At 61.7% G+C, this 20,973-nt stretch overlaps 2 protein-coding genes across 3 annotated transcripts in view; one reads left to right on the plus strand and one right to left on the minus strand.

The window, feature by feature from the left end:
• Positions 1 to 417: 417 nt before the first annotated feature.
• On the minus strand, positions 418 to 4,168 carry LOC101947615 (zinc finger and BTB domain-containing protein 12). 2 transcript variants are annotated; one of them, XM_065564054.1, is made up of 2 exons: positions 3,917 to 4,168; positions 418 to 2,747 (listed from the first exon to the last, which is right to left on the minus strand). In XM_065564054.1, the coding sequence occupies exon 2, from the start codon at positions 2,676 to 2,678 to the stop codon at positions 1,389 to 1,391; it is 1,290 nt and encodes a 429-aa protein (XP_065420126.1). In that variant the 5' UTR covers positions 2,679 to 2,747; positions 3,917 to 4,168; the 3' UTR covers positions 418 to 1,388. The 2 variants fall into 2 exon arrangements, with proteins under 2 accessions (XP_065420126.1, XP_065420125.1); XM_065564053.1 differs by having other exon boundaries at positions 418 to 3,196; positions 3,917 to 4,167.
• A 2,221-nt stretch (positions 4,169 to 6,389) lies between these two features.
• LOC101947880 (uncharacterized) overlaps positions 6,390 to 20,973 on the plus strand; it is a 39,501-nt gene continuing 24,917 nt past the window's right edge. Inside the window, 17 exon segments of the mRNA XM_065563858.1 lie at positions 6,390 to 6,735; positions 7,150 to 7,383; positions 7,577 to 7,762; positions 8,087 to 8,260; positions 8,500 to 8,622; positions 8,889 to 9,025; positions 10,337 to 10,478; positions 11,504 to 11,650; positions 11,819 to 11,908; positions 14,700 to 14,840; positions 15,176 to 15,267; positions 15,558 to 15,669; positions 16,997 to 17,144; positions 17,481 to 17,557; positions 18,198 to 18,289; positions 20,365 to 20,503; positions 20,791 to 20,840. Of these exon segments, the coding sequence (XP_065419930.1) occupies positions 6,690 to 6,735; positions 7,150 to 7,383; positions 7,577 to 7,762; positions 8,087 to 8,260; positions 8,500 to 8,622; positions 8,889 to 9,025; positions 10,337 to 10,478; positions 11,504 to 11,650; positions 11,819 to 11,908; positions 14,700 to 14,840; positions 15,176 to 15,267; positions 15,558 to 15,669; positions 16,997 to 17,144; positions 17,481 to 17,557; positions 18,198 to 18,289; positions 20,365 to 20,503; positions 20,791 to 20,840 (2,130 nt within the window). The 5' untranslated portion in view covers positions 6,390 to 6,689.

A 20,973-nucleotide genomic window follows, 5' to 3' on the forward strand; every position in this document is an offset into this window, starting at 1 on the left:
GAACCCAGGAGTCCGGGCTCCCAGCCCCACCCCCTGCTCTAACCCACCAGCCCCCCACTCCCCCCCCCCGAGCCGCGAAGAGAACCCAGGAGTCCGGGCTCCCAGCCCCACCCCCTGCTCTAACCCACCAGCCCCCCACTCCCCTCCCAGAGCCGGGGAGAGAACCCAGGAGTCCGGGCTCCCAGCCCCCCCCGCTCTAACCCACCAGCCCCCCACTCCCCCCCCCCCGAGCCGGGAGAGAACCCAGGAGTCCGGGCTCCCAGCCCCCCTGCTCTAACCCACCAGCCCCCCCCTCCCCTCCCAGAGCCGGGAGAGAACCCAGGAGTCCGGGCTCCCAGCGCCCCACCACCAGACCGTGCTCCCAAATAAAACAACTTTGACACTTTTTTCTTTTCTTTCCTTTTAATAAAAAAAAAGTTTTAAACAATCTAAAAACTGTTTGTAAGGATGTGGGGGGTGAGCCCCAGAGCCAGCGCGCCCCAGAGGGGAACAGCTCCATCGGTCAGCCCCCGCCCTGGGGCAAGAGGGGACCCGACACCCCCAGAGAGGACAGGTCCCGTCCCCGTCCGTCCCTCTCTAATTCCTAGTGGCTACATCTGCACTCAGCTGGCTGAAGGGTGCTAACCCAGTCTTGCTGCTGAAAGAAGAGATGGATAAAAGCCTACTACTACCAGCTACTGGAGAGCCCCCCCCCACCCGTGGCATTTCGCTCTGCGCATCCTGGGCTCCAATTCCCCCGCCGGGGACGTCCGTTCTTTGGTTGCTGGGAAAACACACCCGGCTCTAACCTGGTAGCCCCCCTCCCCTCCCCTCCCTGAGCCCGGGACGGAACCCAGGGGTCCTGGCTCACAGCCCCTCCCCCGGCTCTAACCACCGGCCCCCACTCTCCTCCTAGAGCTGGGGAGAGAACCCAGGAGTCCTGGCTCCCAGCCCCCCCCCCCCGCTCTAACCACTACACCCCACTTCCCTCCCAGAGCTGGGAGACAACCCAGGAGTCCTGGTTCCCAGCCTCCCCCGCTCTAACCACTACACCCCACTTCCCTCCTAGAGCTGGGGAGAGAACCCAGGAGTCCTGGCTCCCAGCCACCCCCCCCGCTCTAACCACTACACCCCACTTCCCTCCCAGAGCTGGGGAGACAACCCAGGAGTCCTGGTTCCCAGCCTCCCCCGCTCTAACCACTACACCCCACTTCCCTCCTAGAGCTGGGGAGACAACCCAGGAGTCCTGGTTCCCAGACTCTCCCACTCTAACCACTACACCCCACTTCCCTCCCGGAGCCAGGGAGAGAATCCAGGAGTCCTGGCTCCCAGCCACCCCCCTCCGCTCTGAGCACTAGCCCCCCCTCCCCTCCCAGCGCCGGAGGGGGAACCCAGGCGTCCGGCGCCCCCTAGGGCAGCAGGACGTTGATCTCGGAGACGCTGGCCTCCAGCACGTTCTCGGCGGTGGTCTTGCCGTGCTGCTCCTTGAGGTGGCGGCGGATGGCGGGCTTGTGGGCGAAGCGCACGTCGCAGTAGGAGCAGCGGTAGGGGCGCTGCCCGCTGTGCAGGTTCATGTGGTCGTGCAGGGTGGACTTCTGGGTGAAGCTCTTGCCGCAGACGGCGCAGGAGTGGGACTTCACGCCCCGGTGCACGTTCATGTGCCGGTTGAGGTTGCTGCTGTGGTTAAACTGCTTGCCGCAGCGCGGGCACATGAAGATGAAGTGCTGCGCCCGCATGTGGAACACCAGCTTCTCCACCCCCTGGAAGGCCTCCTCGCACTTGGCGCAGCGGATGCTGCGCAGCGGGTGGGGGCCCGCCGGCCCCCCGCGCCCGGCCGCGGGGCGCCCGCCGCCCTCCTCCGCGTAGGTGCCCCCCGGGAAGATGAGCAGCCCCTCGCCCTCGGCGTCCTCCGCCAGGCTGTAGCAGGCCTTGACCACGCCCTGCGGGGCCGGCTCGGGCGGCGCCGGCCCCTCGGCCACCGTGGAGTTCACCTGGGCCTCCTGCTGCTGCTCCTTGGCCCAGCCGGGCGGCGGGGACCCCTCCTTGGCCCAGGCCGCCGCCGCCTGCTGCTTCTTCTGCCGCTGGGCCACCTCCAGGGCCGACTCCACCTTGACGATGCAGATGTCGGAGACGCCGTCGTCGTCCCCGTAGTCCTCTTCCTCCTCCTCGTCCTTCAGCTCCAGTTCCTCCAGCTCCAGCTTGAGGGGCCAGGCCGGGAGGCGGTGGCGGGCCCGCTCCTGAGGCGAGGGGCCGGCCGGGGCCCGGGGGGCGCCCCCCTTGGCCGGGGGGGCGTCCTCCTTGAGGCCAATCTGGGGCTGGATGAACTGGGAGAGGGCGTTGCGGCACTTCTCCACCACGTGCTCCATCTGCAGGTAGCTGGCGGCCGTCAGGTAGTTGACGATGTCGCGCACGGCGAACTCCAGGGCGCCGGTGTAGCAGGAGAGCAGCAGGTCGGCCACGATCTTGGCGCTGTGCATGAGGGAGACCTGCAGCTCGGAGGAGGGGTTCAGCAGGAACTGGTCGCGCAGGAACGGGGAGCAGGCCGCCAGGATCACCTTGTGCCCCCGGAACTTCAGGCTCTCGGCCACGATGGTCACGTCGCAGAACCGCTCCTCCGAGCGTAGCTGGTTCATGTTGCGCAGCGTGGCCGCCTCGTGGCCCGGCAGCTGGAACCGCAGCAGCTCCACGCCCGACGCCATGCCGGGGGGCTGGAAGGGGGAGCCGGGGGGGCTCGGAGGAGTTGCGGGACTGGAGGGGGAGCCGGGGCCCTGGAAGGGGGAGCCAAGGGGAGTTGTGGGCTGGAAGGGGGAGCTCGGGGGCTGGAAGCGGAAGCTGGGGGGAGTTGTGGGTGGAGGGGGAGCCGGGGGGCCGGAAGGGGGAGCTGGGGGGACTTGTGGGGTGGAGGGGGAGCTGGGGGGCTGGAAGGGGAAGACAGGGGGAGTTGTGGGTGGAGGGGGAGCTGGGAGCCTGGAAGGGGAAGACAGGGGGAGTTGTGGGTGGAGGGGGAGCTGGGTGGCCGGGGGGAGTTGTGGGATGGAGGGGGAGCCGGGGGGCCGGAAGGGGGAGCTGGGGGGAGTTGTGGGTGAGGGGGAGCTGGAAGGGGGAGACAGGGGGAGTTGTGGGGTGGAAGGGGAGCCGGAAGGGAGAGCCGGGGGGGAATTGTGGGAGCTGGGGACCTGGAAGAGGGAGCCGGGAGGCGACTTGAGGTGAGGCCGGGCTGGAGGTAGACAGGAAGGACGGGGTTAGCTGAGGCTGGACACCCCCTTACTGCCTTTCATGCTCCCCCCTTCACCCCCAGACCCTCGATCACACCCGGCCGGCCCACCCTGCCAGCCCCGGCTGCCTGCATGCCCCGCGCCCCACATCTGGGGGGTTCAGGCACCCACCTGAGCAGCTGCAAAGCAGCCCTGAACCCCCCTGGCCAGAGCTCCCCCATCGTGCCCCTCCCCCAATGCACCCCTCCCCCACTGCACTCACCCCCTGCTCCCCCACTGCACCCACCCCTGCTCCCCTCCCCTAATGCACCCCTCCCCCATTGCACTCACCCCCTGCTCCCCCACTACACCCACCCCTGCTCCCCTCCCCTAATGCACCCCTCCCCCATTGCACTCACCCCCTGCACCCCCACTACACCCACCCCTGCTCCCCTCCCCTAATGCACCCCTCCCCCATTGCACTCACCCCCTGCACCCCTCCATCCCACCCCCTGCCCCATTGCACACCCCCACTGCGTCCCTCCCCTAATGCACTCCTCCCCCATTGCACTCACCCCCTGCTCCCCCATTGCACCCATCCCTGCTCCCCTCCCCCATTGCACCCCCCCACTGCGTCCCTCCCCAATGCACCCCTCCCCCATCGCAGCCAGCCTCCCGCACCCCTCCCCCATTGCACCCCTCCCCCACTGCGCCCCTCCCTACTCCCCGGGGCCCCCCCTCACCTGCAGGCGGCCGCGGGTCCCGGCCCCCCGGGGTTTCCGCCCCTCGCTTCGCTTTGGGGGTTTGGGGGTTTTTCTATTTTTGCACAAGGAGCCAACTCCAGAGAAAGGGAATTAAAGGGGCCAGGCGAGGCGAGGGGCCCTTAAAGGGGCAGGACCCCGCGGGAGGGATTATTGTCCGCCAGATGAAAAGTAAACGGCGAAGGGAGGGGAGAGGACAATGAGGGGGGGATTGGCAGCCCCACCGCCCTGGTGCATTGTGGGATACGGGGGTGCGTGAGCGGAGGTGGCCCCAGTGCATCATGGGAGATGGGGGTGCGTGGGGGGAGGCAGCCCTGGTCCATCGTGGGAGATGGGGGTGCGTGGAGGGGCAAGGCCCCGGTGCATTATGGGATACCCGGGTGCGTGGGGGGGGTGGAGGCCCGGTGCATCGTGGGTTATGGGGGTGCGTTGGGGGGAGGCCCGGTGCATCGTGGGATATGGGGGTGCGTTGGGGGGAGGTGGCTCTGGTGCATCGTGGGATATGGGGGTGCGTGGGGGGGTGGAGGCCCGGTGCATCATGGGATATGGGGGTGCGTTGGGGGGAGGCCCGGTGCATCATGGGATATGGGGGTGCGTTGGGGGGAGGCGGCTCTGGTGCATCGTGGGATATGGGGGTGCGTTGGGGGGAGGCAGCCCCAGTGTGAAACAGGGGTATGTGTGGGGAGGTGGCCCCGGTACATCATGGGATACAGGGGATTGTTGGGGGGGATGCAGCCCCAGTGCATTGTGGGATATGGGCAGCGTAGGGGGAGGCGGCCACAGTGTATAGTGGGATATGGGGGTGTGTCAGGGAGTCCCCAGGCGATGCTCTGGAACTGCTCCCCACAAAGCCAGTCAGGACTTTGGGGAACCTCCTCTCCCTCGGAGCAGACTGTCTTCAGGGCAAGAAGCTCACACGGCTTCACCTCCTGGGTCTGACCTTGGAGCATTCAGCATCTGCCCCTCCGTGCGCTTCCCACAGCGAGTCCGTCCAGGCGGGGTCCTGGGGAAGCCAGAGGGTCCTGCACCCCCACTTCGCAGTCAGACGTGACTCTCAGCCAGCCCGTAACACAGAAGGTTTATTAGACGACAGGAACACGGCGTAGGGCAGAGCTTGTAGGTACAGAGACCAGGACCCCGCAGTCAGGTCCATTGTGGGGGCCAGGGAGCCCAGAGCTGCATCTGGGCCCCACTCCATTTCCCCAGCCAGCTCCAAACTGAAACGCTCACACACCCTTACCCCACCACCTAGAGACTTAAGAAATGCAAAGGGGAAACTGAGGCACTCACACAGTATTCAGAGAAAACATTAAGAACATTCCCACTTCGTCACAGGGTGCGTGTGGGGTGGAGGCCCTGGTGCATCATAGAATATGGGGGTGCGTTGGGGGGAGGCAGCCCCGGTGCATCATGGGAGACGTGGGGAGGTGGCCCTGGTGGATTGTGGGAAATAGGGGTGTTGGGGGAAGGCGGCCCTGGTGCACCATGGAATATGGGGGTGGGGGGTTGCGCAGCCCCAGTGCATTGTGGCATACGGGGGTGGGGGGGAGGTGGCCCTGGTGCATCATGGGAGACGGGGGTGCGTGGGGGGGACGCAGTCCTGGTGCATACTGGGGGTGCGTGGGGGGGCAGCCCCAGTGCATTGTGGGAGCTGGGGGCACTTGGGGATTGGCTGGCTACCTCTCTCTCCAGGGGCCCCTTTAATTCCCCCTCGCCATCCTCCCCTTTAAGAACAGTGACGTCATCATGCGGCGCCAAGCACCAGATGGGCGGGGGGGGGACGAGGGAAATTTTTTACCCATAAAATCACCATGGAAACCACCCCCCCCACACACACATGTGCCTCTCCCCCATCTCCCGGTCTGAAGTGGGGGGAGTGGGGGCCCGGACTCCTGGGTTCTCTCCCTGGCTCTGGGAGGGGAGTGGGGCTGGTGGTTAGAGCAGGACTCCTGGGTTCTCTCCGGGTGGGGGTGGGGAGTGGGGGCTGGCGGTTAGAGCAGATGGGGGGGGGCAGGACTCCTGGGTCCTCTCCGGGTGGGGGCTGGTGGTTAGAGCAGACGGGGGGGCAGGACTCCTGGGTTCTCTCTGGGTGGGGGTGGGGAGTGGGGGCTGGTGGTTAGAGCAGACGGGGGGGGGCAGGACTCCTGGGTTCTCTCTGGGCGGGGGTGGGGAGTGGGGGCTGGTGGTTAGAGCAGACGCGGGGGCAGGACTCCTGGGTTCTCTCCGGGCGGGGGTGGGAAGTGGGGGCTGGTGGTTAGAGCAGAAGGGTGGGCAGGACTCCTGGGTTCTCTGAGGGCGGGGAGTGGAGGCTGGTGGTTAGAGCAGACGGGGGGGCGGGGCCCGGACTCCTGGGTTCTCTCCAGGCGGGGGCAGGGAAAGGGGGCTGGTGATTAGAGCAGACGGGGGGGCCCGGACTCCTGGGTTCTCTCCGGGCAGGGGCGGGGCCGCGGGACTGGCTCGGGGCTCACTAATCCTGTACCCATTAACCGGGGAGCCGGGAAATGAGCCGTTGTTTGTGCAGCCCCGTGTGTGTCACCAAAACAAACAGCCCCTGACCCCAGGGCTGCAAGGCCAGACCGCCCCAGGGGGGCACCGGCCCTTCCCCCTAGGGAGCGCTGCCAGCCTGAGCCCAGCCCTATCGCCTGGGGGGGGGAGGGGCCCACGGCTGGACCTGGCCCTGGCACCGCGGGGGAGGCTCCCCATAGCAGAGCCGCCAGGCCAGGAGCAGGTGCGCGGGTCCCCCCCAGGACCCACCATGGCCCCCTCCCTCTGCACCCTTCTGCTGCTCGCCCTCTGCCCAGGTACGGGGGGGGGGGGGATGGAGCCCCCCAGGGACGGGGCAAGCGAGGGCGCGGAGGGAGTTCGGGGAGGTCGAGCTGCGTGCGGGGGGGGGGCGAAATGTCCTCCCTGCACTCGTTCATTGGGCCTGTTTCTCGTTCCCCTTTTCCTGTCCCCCCATCCTGCAGCCCCTCCCTCCCGGCTTCTGCCTCCATCCCTCTCCCCTTTTCCTTCCCCTCTCGCAAGCCATATGTCCTTTCTTTCTTTCTTTCTTTCTCGGGCTCTTCTCCCCTCTCTCTCTCTCTCTTGTTTTTTCCCTTCCTTCTCTCTCATCTCTGCTCTTTTTGTCTCATTCTCTCTCTCCCTTTCCCCCCGAATCTCTCTCTCTCCTCCCTGGGGCCTTGCGTTCATTCCTGCTTGTTTCCCCTCTCCCCCAGGTGCCTGGGCGCAGCCCCCCGAGGAGGCAGCGCCCTCCTGTGGCCAGGACGTGGCCATCCGCAATGGCACGTTCGCCCTGTCGGACGGGTACCGCCCGGGCAGTGTGCTCACCTACTCCTGCCCCCCGGGCTTCTACCCCTACCCGCTGGGCAGCCGTCTCTGCCAGGACGACGGGCGCTGGACCACGCTCCGCACCCCCACCGGCTCCGTCTTCCCCCAGCCGCTCTGCCGAGGTACGGGGTGCCCGGACACCGGGGTTCTCTGGGAGGGGAGTGGGGGCTAGTGTTTAGAGCAGAGTGGGGGTTGGGGGTCAGGACTCCTGGGTTCAATCCCCGGCTCTGGGAGGGGAGTAGGGTCTAGTGGGGCATGGGGGCCAGGAGCCAGAACTCCTGGGTTCTCTCCACTCTGGTTCTGTTCTGGTTTCAGAGATCCGCTGCCCGGCGCAACTGGCGTTCGAGAACGGCTCGTTCCAGCCACGCCGGGCGTCCTACCCCGTGGGCAGCATCCTGACCTTCGAGTGCCTGGACGGGTACATGCTGCGGGGGCCGGCCCAGCGCACCTGCCAGGAGAACGGGCACTGGGACGGGGGCACCCCCGCCTGCGACGATGGAGGTGAGACCCCCTTATCCCCCTGCACCCCCATATCTCCTTGAGAGCCCCATCCCCCTGTGCCCCCATATCCCCTGAGAGCCCCCCCATTTCCCCTCTGCCCCATATCCCCCTGCGCCCCCAAGACCTCCCTGAGCCCCCATTGCACCCCTGAGAGCCCCCCATTTCCCCCGTATCCCCATATCTCCCTGCGCCCCCGAGAGCCCCCATACCCCCTGTATGCCCCAAGCACCCCCATGTCCCCAGGGAGCTCAGGGGTGGAGGTGGCTCCTGGGGGGTTGGAGACTGAGGGATTCGGGGGCCGTTCTCACCTCTCTCTCCCCCCAGCTGAGCACTGCCCCAACCCCGGGGTGCCGGCCGGGACGACGAAGAGCGGCAGCCGGTACCGGCTGGGCGAGCGGGTCTCCTACCGCTGCCAGGCAGGGCTGTCTCTGGTGGGGTCCGCGCAGCGCGTCTGCACTGAGGCTGGGGAGTGGTCGGGGGCCGAGCCCAGCTGCAGAGGTGAGTGATTCCCCCCGACCCCCACCGCCATTCCTGGCCCAGGGCTCCCCCTTCTGGCCCTCCACCCCCTCCAGGTTCCCCCACCCCTGGGGCTCCTTCACACACCTCCACAACTCTCCCCCCACCTGCCCAGGGTCCCCCTCCCCATCTCTCCTTGACCCTCGGTCTCCCCCCGACCTCCGGCGCCGTGTTCCCCGCTGCCTGGCTAACAGGGGCCCCGCTTCCCCCTGTCCGCGCAGCCCCTTTCTCCTACGACCGGGTGGAGGACGTCGGGGCCGAGTTCGGAGCCTCCTTCTCCAACGTCTTGGGCCTGGCCAGCTCCTCGGCCTCCTCCGGCCTCAACGCCTCCATCATAAAGCCACGTGAGTCTGCCTGGGAGCGTGAGGGGAGGCAGGCCCTGGGGGGATTCTGACGGGGTGGGGACCAAGGGGAGAGGGTGGTCTCTGCAGGGCGATGAGGATGCAGTGGGGGCGGAAGTCCAAGAGATGGGGGTGGCAAGAGGCAGTGGGGAGAGGAGGGAATTGAGGGAGTGTGGGTTGGTACTAAGGGGTGTAAGGGAGGTGGGGCACACGGGGGGATCCCTCTCCCCAGGATGTTGCGGATGACCTCTCCCGGTTCCCCTGCCCAGCAACGTTCGTGGGCCGCAGGCTCATTCTTAGCGAGGACAGCGTCGTTAATATCTACCTGCTGGTGGACTCCTCAAAGAGCGTCAACAAAGAAAGCTTCCAGATCTTCAAGGAATGGGTGGAGAACATTGTGGACCGGGTGAGTCCGGGGTGGGGGCGGCAGCTCCGCTGTCAGGGACTATGTTTCAGCATTGGTTCTAAGCCCCTCAACACCAGCCATGGCCGCTGTGATTTCTAGGGGTGTCTACAATAGTACGGGGCACCTCAATGTCTGTTGTGGATGCTGCAAGTTCTAGGTCCTTGTATGTCAGCTCAAAGGTTCTTCACTGCCAGACATGGATGACACAAGTTCTGTGCACATGCATGCTGGTTCTAGGTACATCAACACCAGCCATGGACTCTGCAAGTTCTAGAGGCTTGTGTGCAGGCGCTATATATCACAGGCCAGCCATGAATGCTACAGGTTCTAGATGCCTGCATGCCTGTTCCAGGTATCTCAATAGTAGCCTTGGGCACTGCAAATTGTAGCTTCTCCCACATCTGATCTAGGTATTTCAGTGCCAACAATGAGAGCTGCAAGTTGTAGGGGCCTGTACCCCAGTTCTAGGAATCTCGCTGCTGCAAGCTGTCGTGGAGTGTGGGGGAACTCAGGGCCCTGCACCCCCGGCTTCCTGCGATTCAACCTGACTCTCAGCCAGCCAGTAAAGCAGAAGGTTTATTTAGACAACAGGAATACAGTCCAAGACAGGTCTTGCAGGCACAGACAACAGGACCCCCCCTCAGTTAGGTCCATCTTGGGGTCCCAGGGCCCCACAGTCCCCTTGGGAGGTCAGAGCCCTGTCTGCCTCCCAGCCATGTCACCAGCCAGCTCCTGAAACTCTCCCTTCAGCGACCCCTCCCACAGCCTTTGTTCAGTTTCCCGGGCAAAGGTGTCACCTGGCCTCTAACCCCTTCCTGGGTTCTCATGTTACATGCTCAGGTATTCTCCGTCGGTCAGTCTCCGATCCCGCAATGCAGACTATCCTAGCCACACTCCCCTGTCAGCATTCACAGACCACAGTAAGAACAGTCCCAGTTCGTCACACAAGCTCTAGGTGCCCACGCTGCCCAGGATTGGTCCTGTTTTGAGCAGGGGGTTGGACTAGATGACTTTCTGAGGTCCCTTCCAAGCCTGATATTCTATGATTCTATGATATGCTGATTCTACCTACAATGACACCTTATGGACATTGCAAGCTCTAGGTATCACCGCCTTGGTTCTAGGTTCTTCAATACCAGCCACACGTGCTGCAAATTCTAGGTGTCTCAGTGTTGGGTTTAGGTGCCTCAGTACCTGCTCTGGGCCCCTCAGCACTGGGTCTAGGTGTCTCTCATTGCCAGAGCTCACTTTCCTGTTCTTTCTCATATGCTGTTCTCCTCTTCCTCCCTCCCTATCTCTCACCCGTTCCAGATTGCCAGCTTTGAAGTAGCGTCCAGCTTTGCTGTGATCTCCTACGCCACCAAGCCCAAGAAAATCGTTTCCATTTATGATCCCGAAGCTTCTGACGCGGATGTGGTTATCGGAAAGATAAAGACGGGGATGAATTTTCAAGGTCCTGCATGCTTCCTCTTCACGGAGCCTCCCTAATGCATGGGGGTCTTGGGCTGTCAATACCACTCACACCCAGTATTAGGTGTCTCAGGACCCTGGATATTACTTGGGTTCTAGGTGCCTCAACATCTGCTTTCAGATTGGGAGATGGACGGTGGTGGTGTCGTCAAGCCAGTAATAAACTATCATTAGGGTTTCTAAAAATAATAGAATGTAACTTGCTAACTCAGAAAGTATCACACCCACCATGAACTAACTCTATTTTGGATCTTACTATGACAGATAAAGAGGAATTGATCACTGGACTGCAAGTTGGTGGTTGCCTAGAGACCAGTGATCGTGACCTGATTGCATTCAATATGAGCAAACAGAGACAGTCCCAGATGGAAATATATATATTTAGTGCTTCAAGAGAACTCATTTCCCCAACCTAAGGAAAATGCAGAGTGAAATTGAGTGGGAGGAAATGTTAAGTTCTAGGTGCTTCAGTACCAGCCCTTAATCTCACTAGAATTTTAGTTGCCTCAACACTAGTCCAGGGCACTGTCAGTTCTTGATGACTTAGCATCACTTGTGGACACTATTGGTTTTAGGCACCTCAACCCCAGTCACAGGCATTGTTGGTTCTAGATGCCTCAACATGCATCATGGGGATTATAGGTTCTAGGTGCCTCAATGGACGCACCTCCTTTAGATGCATCAACACCAGCAGAGACGACCCATGCCTGCTGATGGGGGAGGGGCAGAGCGAGGGCAGCTGGCTTCAGCAGTGTTACTGAGCATACTCAGTCCATGTGAGCATGCTCTGTCCAAGCCAAGCAGCAAATCTGGGGGGTGGAAGGAACGTGATCCCACATGCCCCCTCACGCATCACCTCTGGAATTCAGCTCTAGATAGATCTATTCCATCTATTGTCATTACTGGCTCTAGGCTCCCCCACATGGGTTTGAGATGCTTCACTATATCCTGGGTTCTAGGTGCTTTAGCACCAGTTCTAGGTATGTGGGGTATTTTATCCTTTTGCAGATCATGGCAACGGGACTGGAACCAACATCCGAGCGGCGCTGCTGGAGGTGTATAACATGATCCTGTTCCAGCAGCAGTCCTTTGACCGGCAGGGCAAGCCAGATGTGTGGAAGAAAATCCGGCATGCCATCATTGTGCTGACAGATGGTGAGGAGTGACTGTTCCATTCTTGGGGGGCCAGGAAAAGGGTTATCTGATCCCCACTCTCAGTGGGTGCAGGTCAAGCTTCCCAACTGCATAGCCCCTTGTCAAAGGGCCCCTATCTTGGGGCCAGGGAATGGGTCATATCTGCTAACCCATAGGATGTTGTTTCAGGCAAATACAACATGGGAGGATCCCCCAAGGATGCAGTAGACAAGATAGAAGGGGTCCTAGAGATCAAGCCAGACAGGAAAGACTACCTAGGTGAGTCTGCCAACACCCTTGGGTCCATTCCACATGCCAGTGATAGTTGCAGTCCTTCATTGATGTGATCTACCTGTTCTAGGTGCCTTAATGCCGGTTCTAGGTGCTTCATGTGACGTTGTGCAGTCTATATGGTTTTATAAAAACATAAGAAGAAGTGAATATAATGTAACTGGAATAGTTTTATAAAAATATGATAAGTGAATATAATGTAACTGGAATATGATTCATGCAAAAAGTCTCTTGTAAGGTATCATTACAAAACTTATAATCTAATGAGTGTGATCATCACATTTGTATAAAGGTACCACTCTTGTATCTAAAACTAGAAATATAAAATGTAACTCTGAAGGCCTATTGTAATTATGCGAAGTGTGGGCCATTAATGATGGTTTGGAATCTTGATGACTCCCATTAACCAGGACCATTGTCTGCAAATGGCTGTGTTTACCCGTAAGTCTCCCTGTATACCTGTGTGCTGGCAAGTGAGCAATGAAGTCTTGCAGTGACATGTGATCATGTCACCTGAACTGGAATCCATCTTTAACCTGGTGCTTTTCCAGTGAGGGAGGGTGGAAACCCAGAGGGACAAAGGGTTCCCACCTTATGCAAAAGATATATAAAGGGGTGGAACAGAACAAGGGAGAGAGGAGCCATCATGAAGAATCCCCTAGCTATCACGTGAGCTGCAACAAGAGCTGTACCAGGGGAAAGGATTGTGCCCAGGCCTGGAAGGGGTCCAGTCTGAGGAAAACACTTACTGAAGCATCTCTGAGGGTGAGATTATCTGTATTCAGTTTGATTAGACATAGATTTGGACATTTTATTTTATTTTACTTGGTGACTTACTTTGTTCTCTCTGTTACTACTTGGAACCACTTAAATCCTACTGTCTGTATTTAATAAAATCACTTTTTATTTAGTAATTTACTCAGAGTATGTATTAATACCTGGGGGAGCAAACAACTGTGCATATCTCTCTATCAGTGTTATAGATGGCGAACAATTTATGAGTTTGCCCTGCATAAGCTTTATACAGGGTAAAACGGATTTATCTGGGTTTAGACCCCATTGGGAGTTGGGCATCTGAGTGCTAAAGACAAGCACACTTCTGTGAGCTGTTTTCAGGTAAACCTGCAGCTTTGGGACAAGTGATTCAGACCCTGGGTCTGTGTTGGAGCAGACGGGAGTGTCTGGCTCAGCAAGACAGGGTGCTGGAGTCCTGAGCTGGCAGGGAAAACAGGAGCAGGGGTAGTCTTTGCACATTGGGTGACCGCTCCCAAGGGGGTTTCTGTGATCCAACCCGTCACACTTCATTACTTGGCTGTGGCTACAGTTCCAGGATCTTGGCACTTCCCATTCTAGATTTGTCAATATCTTCCTTGGCGCTGCAATGCCAGGATCTGGGTGTTACGAGTTCTAGGTGCCTAAAAACTAGTTCAGGGATCTGGGAATTCCCAGTTCTAGACGCATCAGTATTCTATTTATATTCTTGGCTTTAGGTGCCTCAACAGGGGTACCAGACACTTTAAGCCCAAGTGTACTCTGTCCTGGTGTTATATCAGCTCTGTATACCCCAGTGCCTTCACAACAGGTTATTTGTACTGTTGGTTTTAGATGATTTAATATCACCTGTTGGCATGGCAGCAGCATGTTCTTTGCAACATTGGTTCTAGATGTGTCAACATACATTCTGGATGCCCTCTGTGTTAGTCCTGCTACCTAACAGGTTATTTAATCTCTTCTGGGTATCCCAATAATACTCCTCTATGAAGATATTACCACTGCTGGTTCTAGGTGCTTCAACACCCATCCTAAGCAGCTCAGTAGCTTACCACCAAGTTATTTGTATCGCTGGTTCTAGGTACCACTACACTTGTTCTGTTTTCCCAAGACCAGACCTGGCTATGAGATGAGTTTTCTTCCCACAAAAAAAGTTTTGATGAAAGCAAAAAAGGCTTTTATTAAGAATTTTCTTCAGACGATTCTGGGTATTTTTCAATTTTTGCCAATTTTTTCAGTTTTAACTGAAAAGAGATATTGCCTGCTGAAAATTTTTGACCCAAAAGGTCGTTTTTCTTTGTTCAGGGGGAGGGATGTTCCACACTTTTTAGTAGCTCATCTTGCTACCAAGTTTTCTGCTTTCTTGATTCTAGGTGCCAGTTATAGGTATGAATAATGATAACTCAATTTTAGCATCTATATGCTACAATTTCCAGGTTCCTCTGTGCACCCTATTCCTCACTAGCCGATTCCTTCTACTCTGGGTTCTAGGTACCTCAACACTGATTCTAGGCATTATTAGGTCCTAGATGGTCCTAGGTCCTCTGTTTGTCAGAAGCTGGGAATGAGCAACAGGGGATGGTTCACTTGATGATTACCTTTTCTGTTCATTCCCTTTGAAGCACCTGGCATTGGGCACTGTCAGAAGACCGGACACTGGGCTAGATGGACCTTTGGTCTGACCAAGTATGGCCGTTCTTATGCCCTAGTAATAAGTTTTAGGCACTGTGCCAATTCTAGGCACCACAGTACCAGTCCTAGTGCCTTGCTGCTGGGCTATTTGCCCTATTTGTTCTAGGTGCATCAGCACAGGTTCTAGGTGCCTCAACACCATTTCTAAGCACTGCTGGGTTCCAAAATGCCCTAATTATTGGTTCTGGGCACACTGCTGGTTGTAGACTCCACACTACCAGGGTCAGGGCTCTCCAGTGACCTTCCAGCCTCAACACCAGCTCCAAACCCTTCAGATTCTCAGTGCCCTCATGAAGTTTCTTGACTTGCCTCCTAGATATCTATGCCTTTGGGATTGGGACGCAGGAGGTGGACTGGGGTGGCCTTAATGAGATTGCTTCCAAGAAGGAAGGGGAGAGGCACGCCTTCAAGATGGACTCCAGCCAGAATCTCAAGGCTGCGTTCGAGGATGTCCTGGGTACGTCGAGGCCGACAACGGGCGCGGCGTCCCCCTGTCACAGCGCAGGGGCCTCGTCTTTGCAGGCTGTCTAGTCAAACTGCCAAGGAGGAGGGCTGGGGCGTCTCCTCTCCATGTCTGGAACAGGGTGGGGGCGTCTCTCCTAGAAGGGAACCGAGCCAGCGGGGGGTCTCTTCCCATGGGGCACCAGTTGGGGGGGGGGCTCCGCTGGGACTATGGGGCCATGTGGGCTTGGGGGTCTTCCAGGACAGTCACCCTAGGGTGTGGGGGACACACAGAGGGGCGTGGCAAGCAGTGACCCCGAGGACTAACCCTCTTCCCCCCCCATGGCACAGACACCAAAAACATCCACGATCTCTGCGGGCTGGGGAATGATTCGCAGAGTGCCACGCACCAGCAGCGGAACCCCTGGCACGTGGTCATCAAGGTGGGTCTGTCTGCTGAGCCCTCTGGGGGGGCGCTGTCCCGTTCCCTGCCTCCCCGGGGGCTGGGACCGCCGTCCCAAACACCTGGGTCCCGTTCCCTCCTTCCCTGGGGAGCTGGAACCACTGTCCCGTTCCCTCCCTCCCCGGGGGCTGGGATCGCTTTCCTGGACACCTGGGTCCCGTTCCCTCCCTCCCCGGGGGCTGTGAGCACTGCAGAGCCCCCTGGCAGTGCTGGGGGGGGGGCGCTCCTCCCATGGCCCCTCCCTGCATTGGCCCCTCTCCCTGTCCGTAGGGGAAAACGGGCGCCTCGTGCCGGGGGTCCCTGGTTTCTGACTCGTGGGTCCTGACGGCCGCACACTGCTTCAACCAGGTGACAGACACGTCCCTCTGGAGAGTGCAAGTGGGTAAGGGACCCCGGACAGCACTTGTCCCTCGGAACACTGGAATCCTGGCTCCCAGCCCACCCATTCCAACCCACTAGACCCCACTCCCCTCCCAGAGCCGGGGAGAGAACCCAGGAGTCCGGGCTCCCAGCCCCCCCCGCTCTAACCACTAGCCTCTTTCCTGGCACGTGCCAGCTGGCAGAGTCGTCTCCCCGGGCCCTTCTCCCCCGTCTGACCTTTCCTCAGCTCCGAGCTGGGCCCTTCGTTCCCCTCACCGCACCCCTGCCCGGGCCCTGGCCAGTGGCTTGTGAAAGCCCAGCCTGGCACCTCAGCTGGCCCGGGCCTCGCTGACGGGCAGGAGAACCGCCCTATGGGCCGACAAGGGGAACCAACAGAGCAGGGCAGATGGCGAGTGAACCATCCCACCGGCCAGTCTCAGCCTCTGGCAGTCCGAGGGCTGCGTCCCTGCCCATCTCGGCTAGTAGCCACCCACGGCCCCATCCGCTTTGGCCTTACGGCATCCTCTGGCAGTGAGTTCCACAGGTTGTCGGCACGCTGGGCGACGCCTAGTGTGGGTTTGGAGCCGCTGCCTGGTCACTTCCTCATGTGCCTCCTGCATTCCGGGAAGGGGCGAATACACTCCCCGGGTCCCGCTCTCCAGCCCCCTCGGTTGTCTCTTTGCCAAGCTAACTGGGCCCAGGCGCACGGACCAGCCCCTGAATCGGATCCGTTCCCTTCTCTGTCCCCTCTCGCTTTGCCGAGGGGCACCTGGAGCTGCGGGCAGGGGCTGGCCCTGTGTCCCAGGGAGGAGCTGTCACGGAGTGTGGGGGGACACAAGGCCCTGCACTCCCGACTCCCTGCGATTCACCATGACTCTCAGCCAGCCAGTAAAGCAGAAGGTTTATTTGGATGACAGGAACACAGTCCAAGACAGGTCTTGCAGGCACAGACAACAGGGCCCCCCTCAGTTAGGTCCATCTTGGGGTCCCAGGGCATCCCAGCCCCCCCTTGGGAGGTCAGAGCAATCTCTGCCTCCCAGCTATCTCACCACCCAGCTTCCAAGACTCTGCCTTCAGCGACCCCTCCCACAGCCTTTGTTCAGTTTCCCGGGCCAAGGTGTCACCTGGCCTCTAACCCCTTCCTGGGTTCTCATGTTACATGCTCAGGTATTCGCCCTCGGGCAGACTCCCAAACCCATCCCCCAATGCAGACTATCCTAGCCACACTCCCGTCAGCATTCACAGACCACAGTAAGAACAGGCCCAGTTCATCACAGGAGCGTCCAGGATGGGGGCTGTGAGGGGCGGCCGTGGGGCTGGGCCAGGCCTGAGGCTGTGTCTTGGGGCAGGGCCGGAGGAGATCTCCATCAAGAACAGGACCGACCACCCGAAGTACAACATCACGGCCAAGGCCGGCCAGGGCATCCCCGAATACTACGACTACGACGTGTCGCTGATCGAACTGCAGAAGGCCGTGCAGTTCTCCGGGCGGGTCAGGTGAGAGCGGGGCAGGGGCCTGGCCCCTCTGGGGGGCACCGGCTCCCACCGGCCCCAGGGCAGGGACTGGCTGGCTCAGGGGGGCGGGGAATGGGGCGGGGCCTGTCCCCTCTAGGGGGCGCCGGCTCCCTTCCAGCCCCAGGGCAGGGACTGGCTGGCTCAGGGGGGCAGGGAATGGGGCAGGGGCCTGTCCCCTCTAGGGGGCGCCGGCTCCCACCGGCCCCAGGGCAGGGACTGGCTGGCTCAGGGGGGCGGAGAATGGGGCAGGGACCTGTCCCCTCCAGGGCGGCTGGCCCTGATCGAGCCCAGCTCAGCGCCCGTCTGTCTCCTCCCCAGACCCATCTGCCTGCCCTGCACAACGCAAGCGAACCGAGCGCTGAAGAAGCCCCAGGGGGCGACGTGCAGGGATCACGGTGAGTGCGACGTCCCAGGGGCCGTGATCGCCCCGTGTGTCCCTCGAGCCTGGCGCCCCAGGGAGCGTCTTGCTGCACCGGCTCCGCGGGCAGGGGCATCAGGGCGTGGGCAGGGGCGGGCGGCTCGGGGAGCAGGGATGAGGGCGTTGGGGCCCCGCTCGGAACTGCGGGCGGCTTGGGGGGCAGGGCAGGGACGGCTGCTAGCCAGCACCCTGGCTTCCCTGGCGTGGAGGAGCAGTTGCCGGGTGGCTCCCACCGACTTCCGATCCGCCAGCTCCCGGTACGGCCCGACGTGAAAACCTCTGCGCTGAATGGAAGCAGAAATCGGGGTGGGGGTGACCCCGACACCCCCCCCCCCAATGACCCCTCTAATTTTAACACCCACTAACCTTCACTCTAACCACCCCCGCTCCTTCCAAGGAATGAACCCAGGCGTCCCGGCCCCAGCCCCCGCTGCCCGTCCAGGGAACCCAGGCGTCCCGGCCCCGCCCCGCCCCCCGCCGCCCGTCCAGGGAACCCAGGCGTCCCGGCCCCGCCCCCCGCCGCCCGTCCAGGGAACCCAGGCGTCCCGGCCCCGGCCCCCCGCCGCCCGTCCAGGGAACCCAGGCATCCTGCCCTAACCCGGCTGTCTGCCCTGCAGAGCTGGAACTGCTGAGCCAGGAGCAGGTCCCCGCCCACTTCATCTCCCTGGACAACCAGAGGTTAAACGTGGAAATCAAGACCAACAAGTCGGTAGGTGGGGCCCTGTGCCCCAGAGTGTGGGGGGGTCTGTCCCGGGCGCCGTGGGGGGCTCCTGCCCCATTTGGGGGGCCATTTGCAGCAGGGAGAAGATGCTGCCCCTGTCCCAGCTGTTCTGATGGGGTGTGTGTCCCCCGTGCCCCCCATCTCTGCTGCGCTAGGGGGCAGGGGAGCCCGGCTGTGCCTGGAGCGGGAGCTGCCCAGGTGCTGGCCTGGCAGGCTGGAGAGCTCGGCTTAGAGACACACACTGACACCCTCATGCACCCGGTCTCCCTCGCACGCCCTGACACGTGCACGCACCCCGGTCTCCCTCGCACACCCTGACACGTGCACGCACCCCTGTCTCCCTCGCACACCCTGACACACGCACGCACCCCGGTCTCCCTCGCACACCCTGACACACGCACGCACCCCGGTCTCCCTCGCACGCCCTGACACCCTCATGCACCCCTAGTCTCCCTCGCACGCCCTGACACCCTCATGCACCCCTAGTCTCCCTCGCACGCCCTGACACGCGCATGCACCCCTAGTCTCCCTCGCATGGCCTGGCACACGCACGCTCCCCCGGTCTCCCTCGCACACCCCGACACGCGCACGCTCCCCCGGTCTCCCTCGCACACCCTGACACGCGCACGCTCCCCCGGTCTCCCTCGCACACCCTGACACGCGCATGCCCCCCGGTCTCCCTCGCACGCCCTGACACACGCACGCACCCCGGTCTCCCTCGCACGCCCCGACATGCACGTGCACACCCCCAACACGCACGTGCACACCCGGTGTCCCTCGCACACCCCAACACACACAGTCTCCCTCACAGAACCGCGGACACGGGGCCGCACCAGCCGTTCATTGCCACACAGGATTTTTAGGCGTGTCTGCAAAATACCATCAAATCCGAACGAAACGGAGTGCGCTTATCAGGCGGGCCAAAGAGCGAGGCTGGAGCCAACAACAGCGCGTCCCACGCACGCAAGCGGGCGGCAGAAACCCGACATCCTCAGACAAATTCCTTCCCCTGCGACGGACCGGAGATCCCCAGAGTCGTGCCTGGCCCCAGGGGGCAGGGAGGGGTTTAGGGGGTGAATAGAAGGGGCTGACCGGACACAGGTGCCGGAGATTCCCCGAGTCGCGCCCGGCCCCGGGGGGCAGGGAGGGATTTAGGGGGTGAATAGAAGGGGCTGACCGGACACAGGTGCCGGAGATCCCCCGAGTCGCGCCCGGCCCCGGGGGGCAGGGAGGGATTTAGGGGGTGAATAGAAGGGGCTGACCGGACACAGGTGCCGGAGATCCCCCGAGTCGCGCCCGGCCCCGGGGGGCAGGGAGGGATTTAGGGGGTGAATAGAAGGGCTGACCGGACACAGGTGCCGGAGATCCCCCGAGTCGCGCTTGGCCCCAGGGGGCAGGGAGGGGTTTAGAGGGCGAAGAGAAGGGGCTGACCGGACGCAGGTGCCGGAGATCCCCCGAGTCGCGCCTGGCCCCAGGGGGCAGGGAGGGGTTTAGGAGGTGAAGAGAAGGGGCTGACCGGACACAGGTGCCGGAGATCCCCCGAGTCGCGCCCGGCCCGGGGGGGCAGGGAGGGGTTTAGGAGGTGAATAGAAGGGGCTGACCGGACGCGGGTGCCGGAGATCCCCCGAGTCGCGCCCGGCCCCGGGGGGCAGGGAGGGGTTTAGGAGGTGAATAGAAGGGGCTGACCGGACGCGGGTACTGGCAGCTACAGGACGTGGCTTAGAATCCGATTTGATTCCGTTTCTCTCTCCCGAAGCCCGGAGGCTGGGCAGGGGCGTGTCGGGCCGCGGCAACTCCCAGCCGGTTGCACCGTGCGCTGGGCCATTCGTGGGGGGCGGGGGGGATTTCGTCTTTCCCAGGACCGAGACCCCCGGCTCCAGCCAGCTAATTCCTAAATTTTTCTCCGCAAAACCCTTCGGGGCCCTCGGGGCCCTCAGAGCCCCTCGAATCACAGTTACAAGCTGGGAGAGAACCCAGTGTCCTGCCTCTCCCCCCCCCCCCCCCGGCAGTGGGAGGAACCCAGGAGTCCTGGTGCCCGGCTAAGCCCTGGCTCTCGCCCCCAGCGCCCTTCGTGCATTGGTGGCGCCATCCAGCCCGGCATGATCTACGCCAACGTGTCGGACGTGTCCCAGGTGGTGACCGACCGGTTCCTCTGCTCTGGGCAGGCCAGCGGCGGCTCGAAGGAGGAGTCTACCTGCAAAGGTGACACGGGGTCTGTCCCCTCTAGGGGGCGCCGGCTCCCCCGGCCCCACGGCAGGGACCTGCTGGCTCAGGGGGGGCGGGAAATGGGGCAGGGGCCTGTCCTCTCTACGGGACGCCTGTTCCCCTCAGGCCCCAGGGCGGGGACTGGCTGGCTCAGGGGGGCAGGGAAGGGGGCAGGGACTGGCTGGCTCGGGGGGGGGCAGGGAAGGGGGCAGGGACTGGCTGGCTTAGGGGGGCAGGGAAGGGGATCTGTCCCCTGTGGGTCTGAGTTCTGGTTTCCCCTGCAGGTGAATCTGGGGGGGGGTTGTTCCTGGAGAAGAAGAGGAGATATTTCCAGGTTGGTAAGCCCCTCTCCTCAGCTTTCTTGTCCGGATACCTGGGTCCCATCCTCCCTCTCCCTGGGCCTGGGAGCTGTGTGTGTGTTGGGGGCGGGGGGATGCCCTGGACACCTGGGTCCCATCCTCTCTGGC

This window comes from Chrysemys picta, chromosome 12 (assembly GCF_011386835.1).
Source record: "Chrysemys picta bellii isolate R12L10 chromosome 12, ASM1138683v2, whole genome shotgun sequence".
NCBI lineage: Eukaryota > Metazoa > Chordata > Testudines > Emydidae > Chrysemys > Chrysemys picta.

Coding starts and splice junctions, on each gene's coding strand:
- LOC101947615 (XM_065564054.1), bottom strand. CDS start 2,678: ATGGCGTCGGGCGTGGAGCTGCTGCGGTTCCAGCTGCCGGGCCACGAG.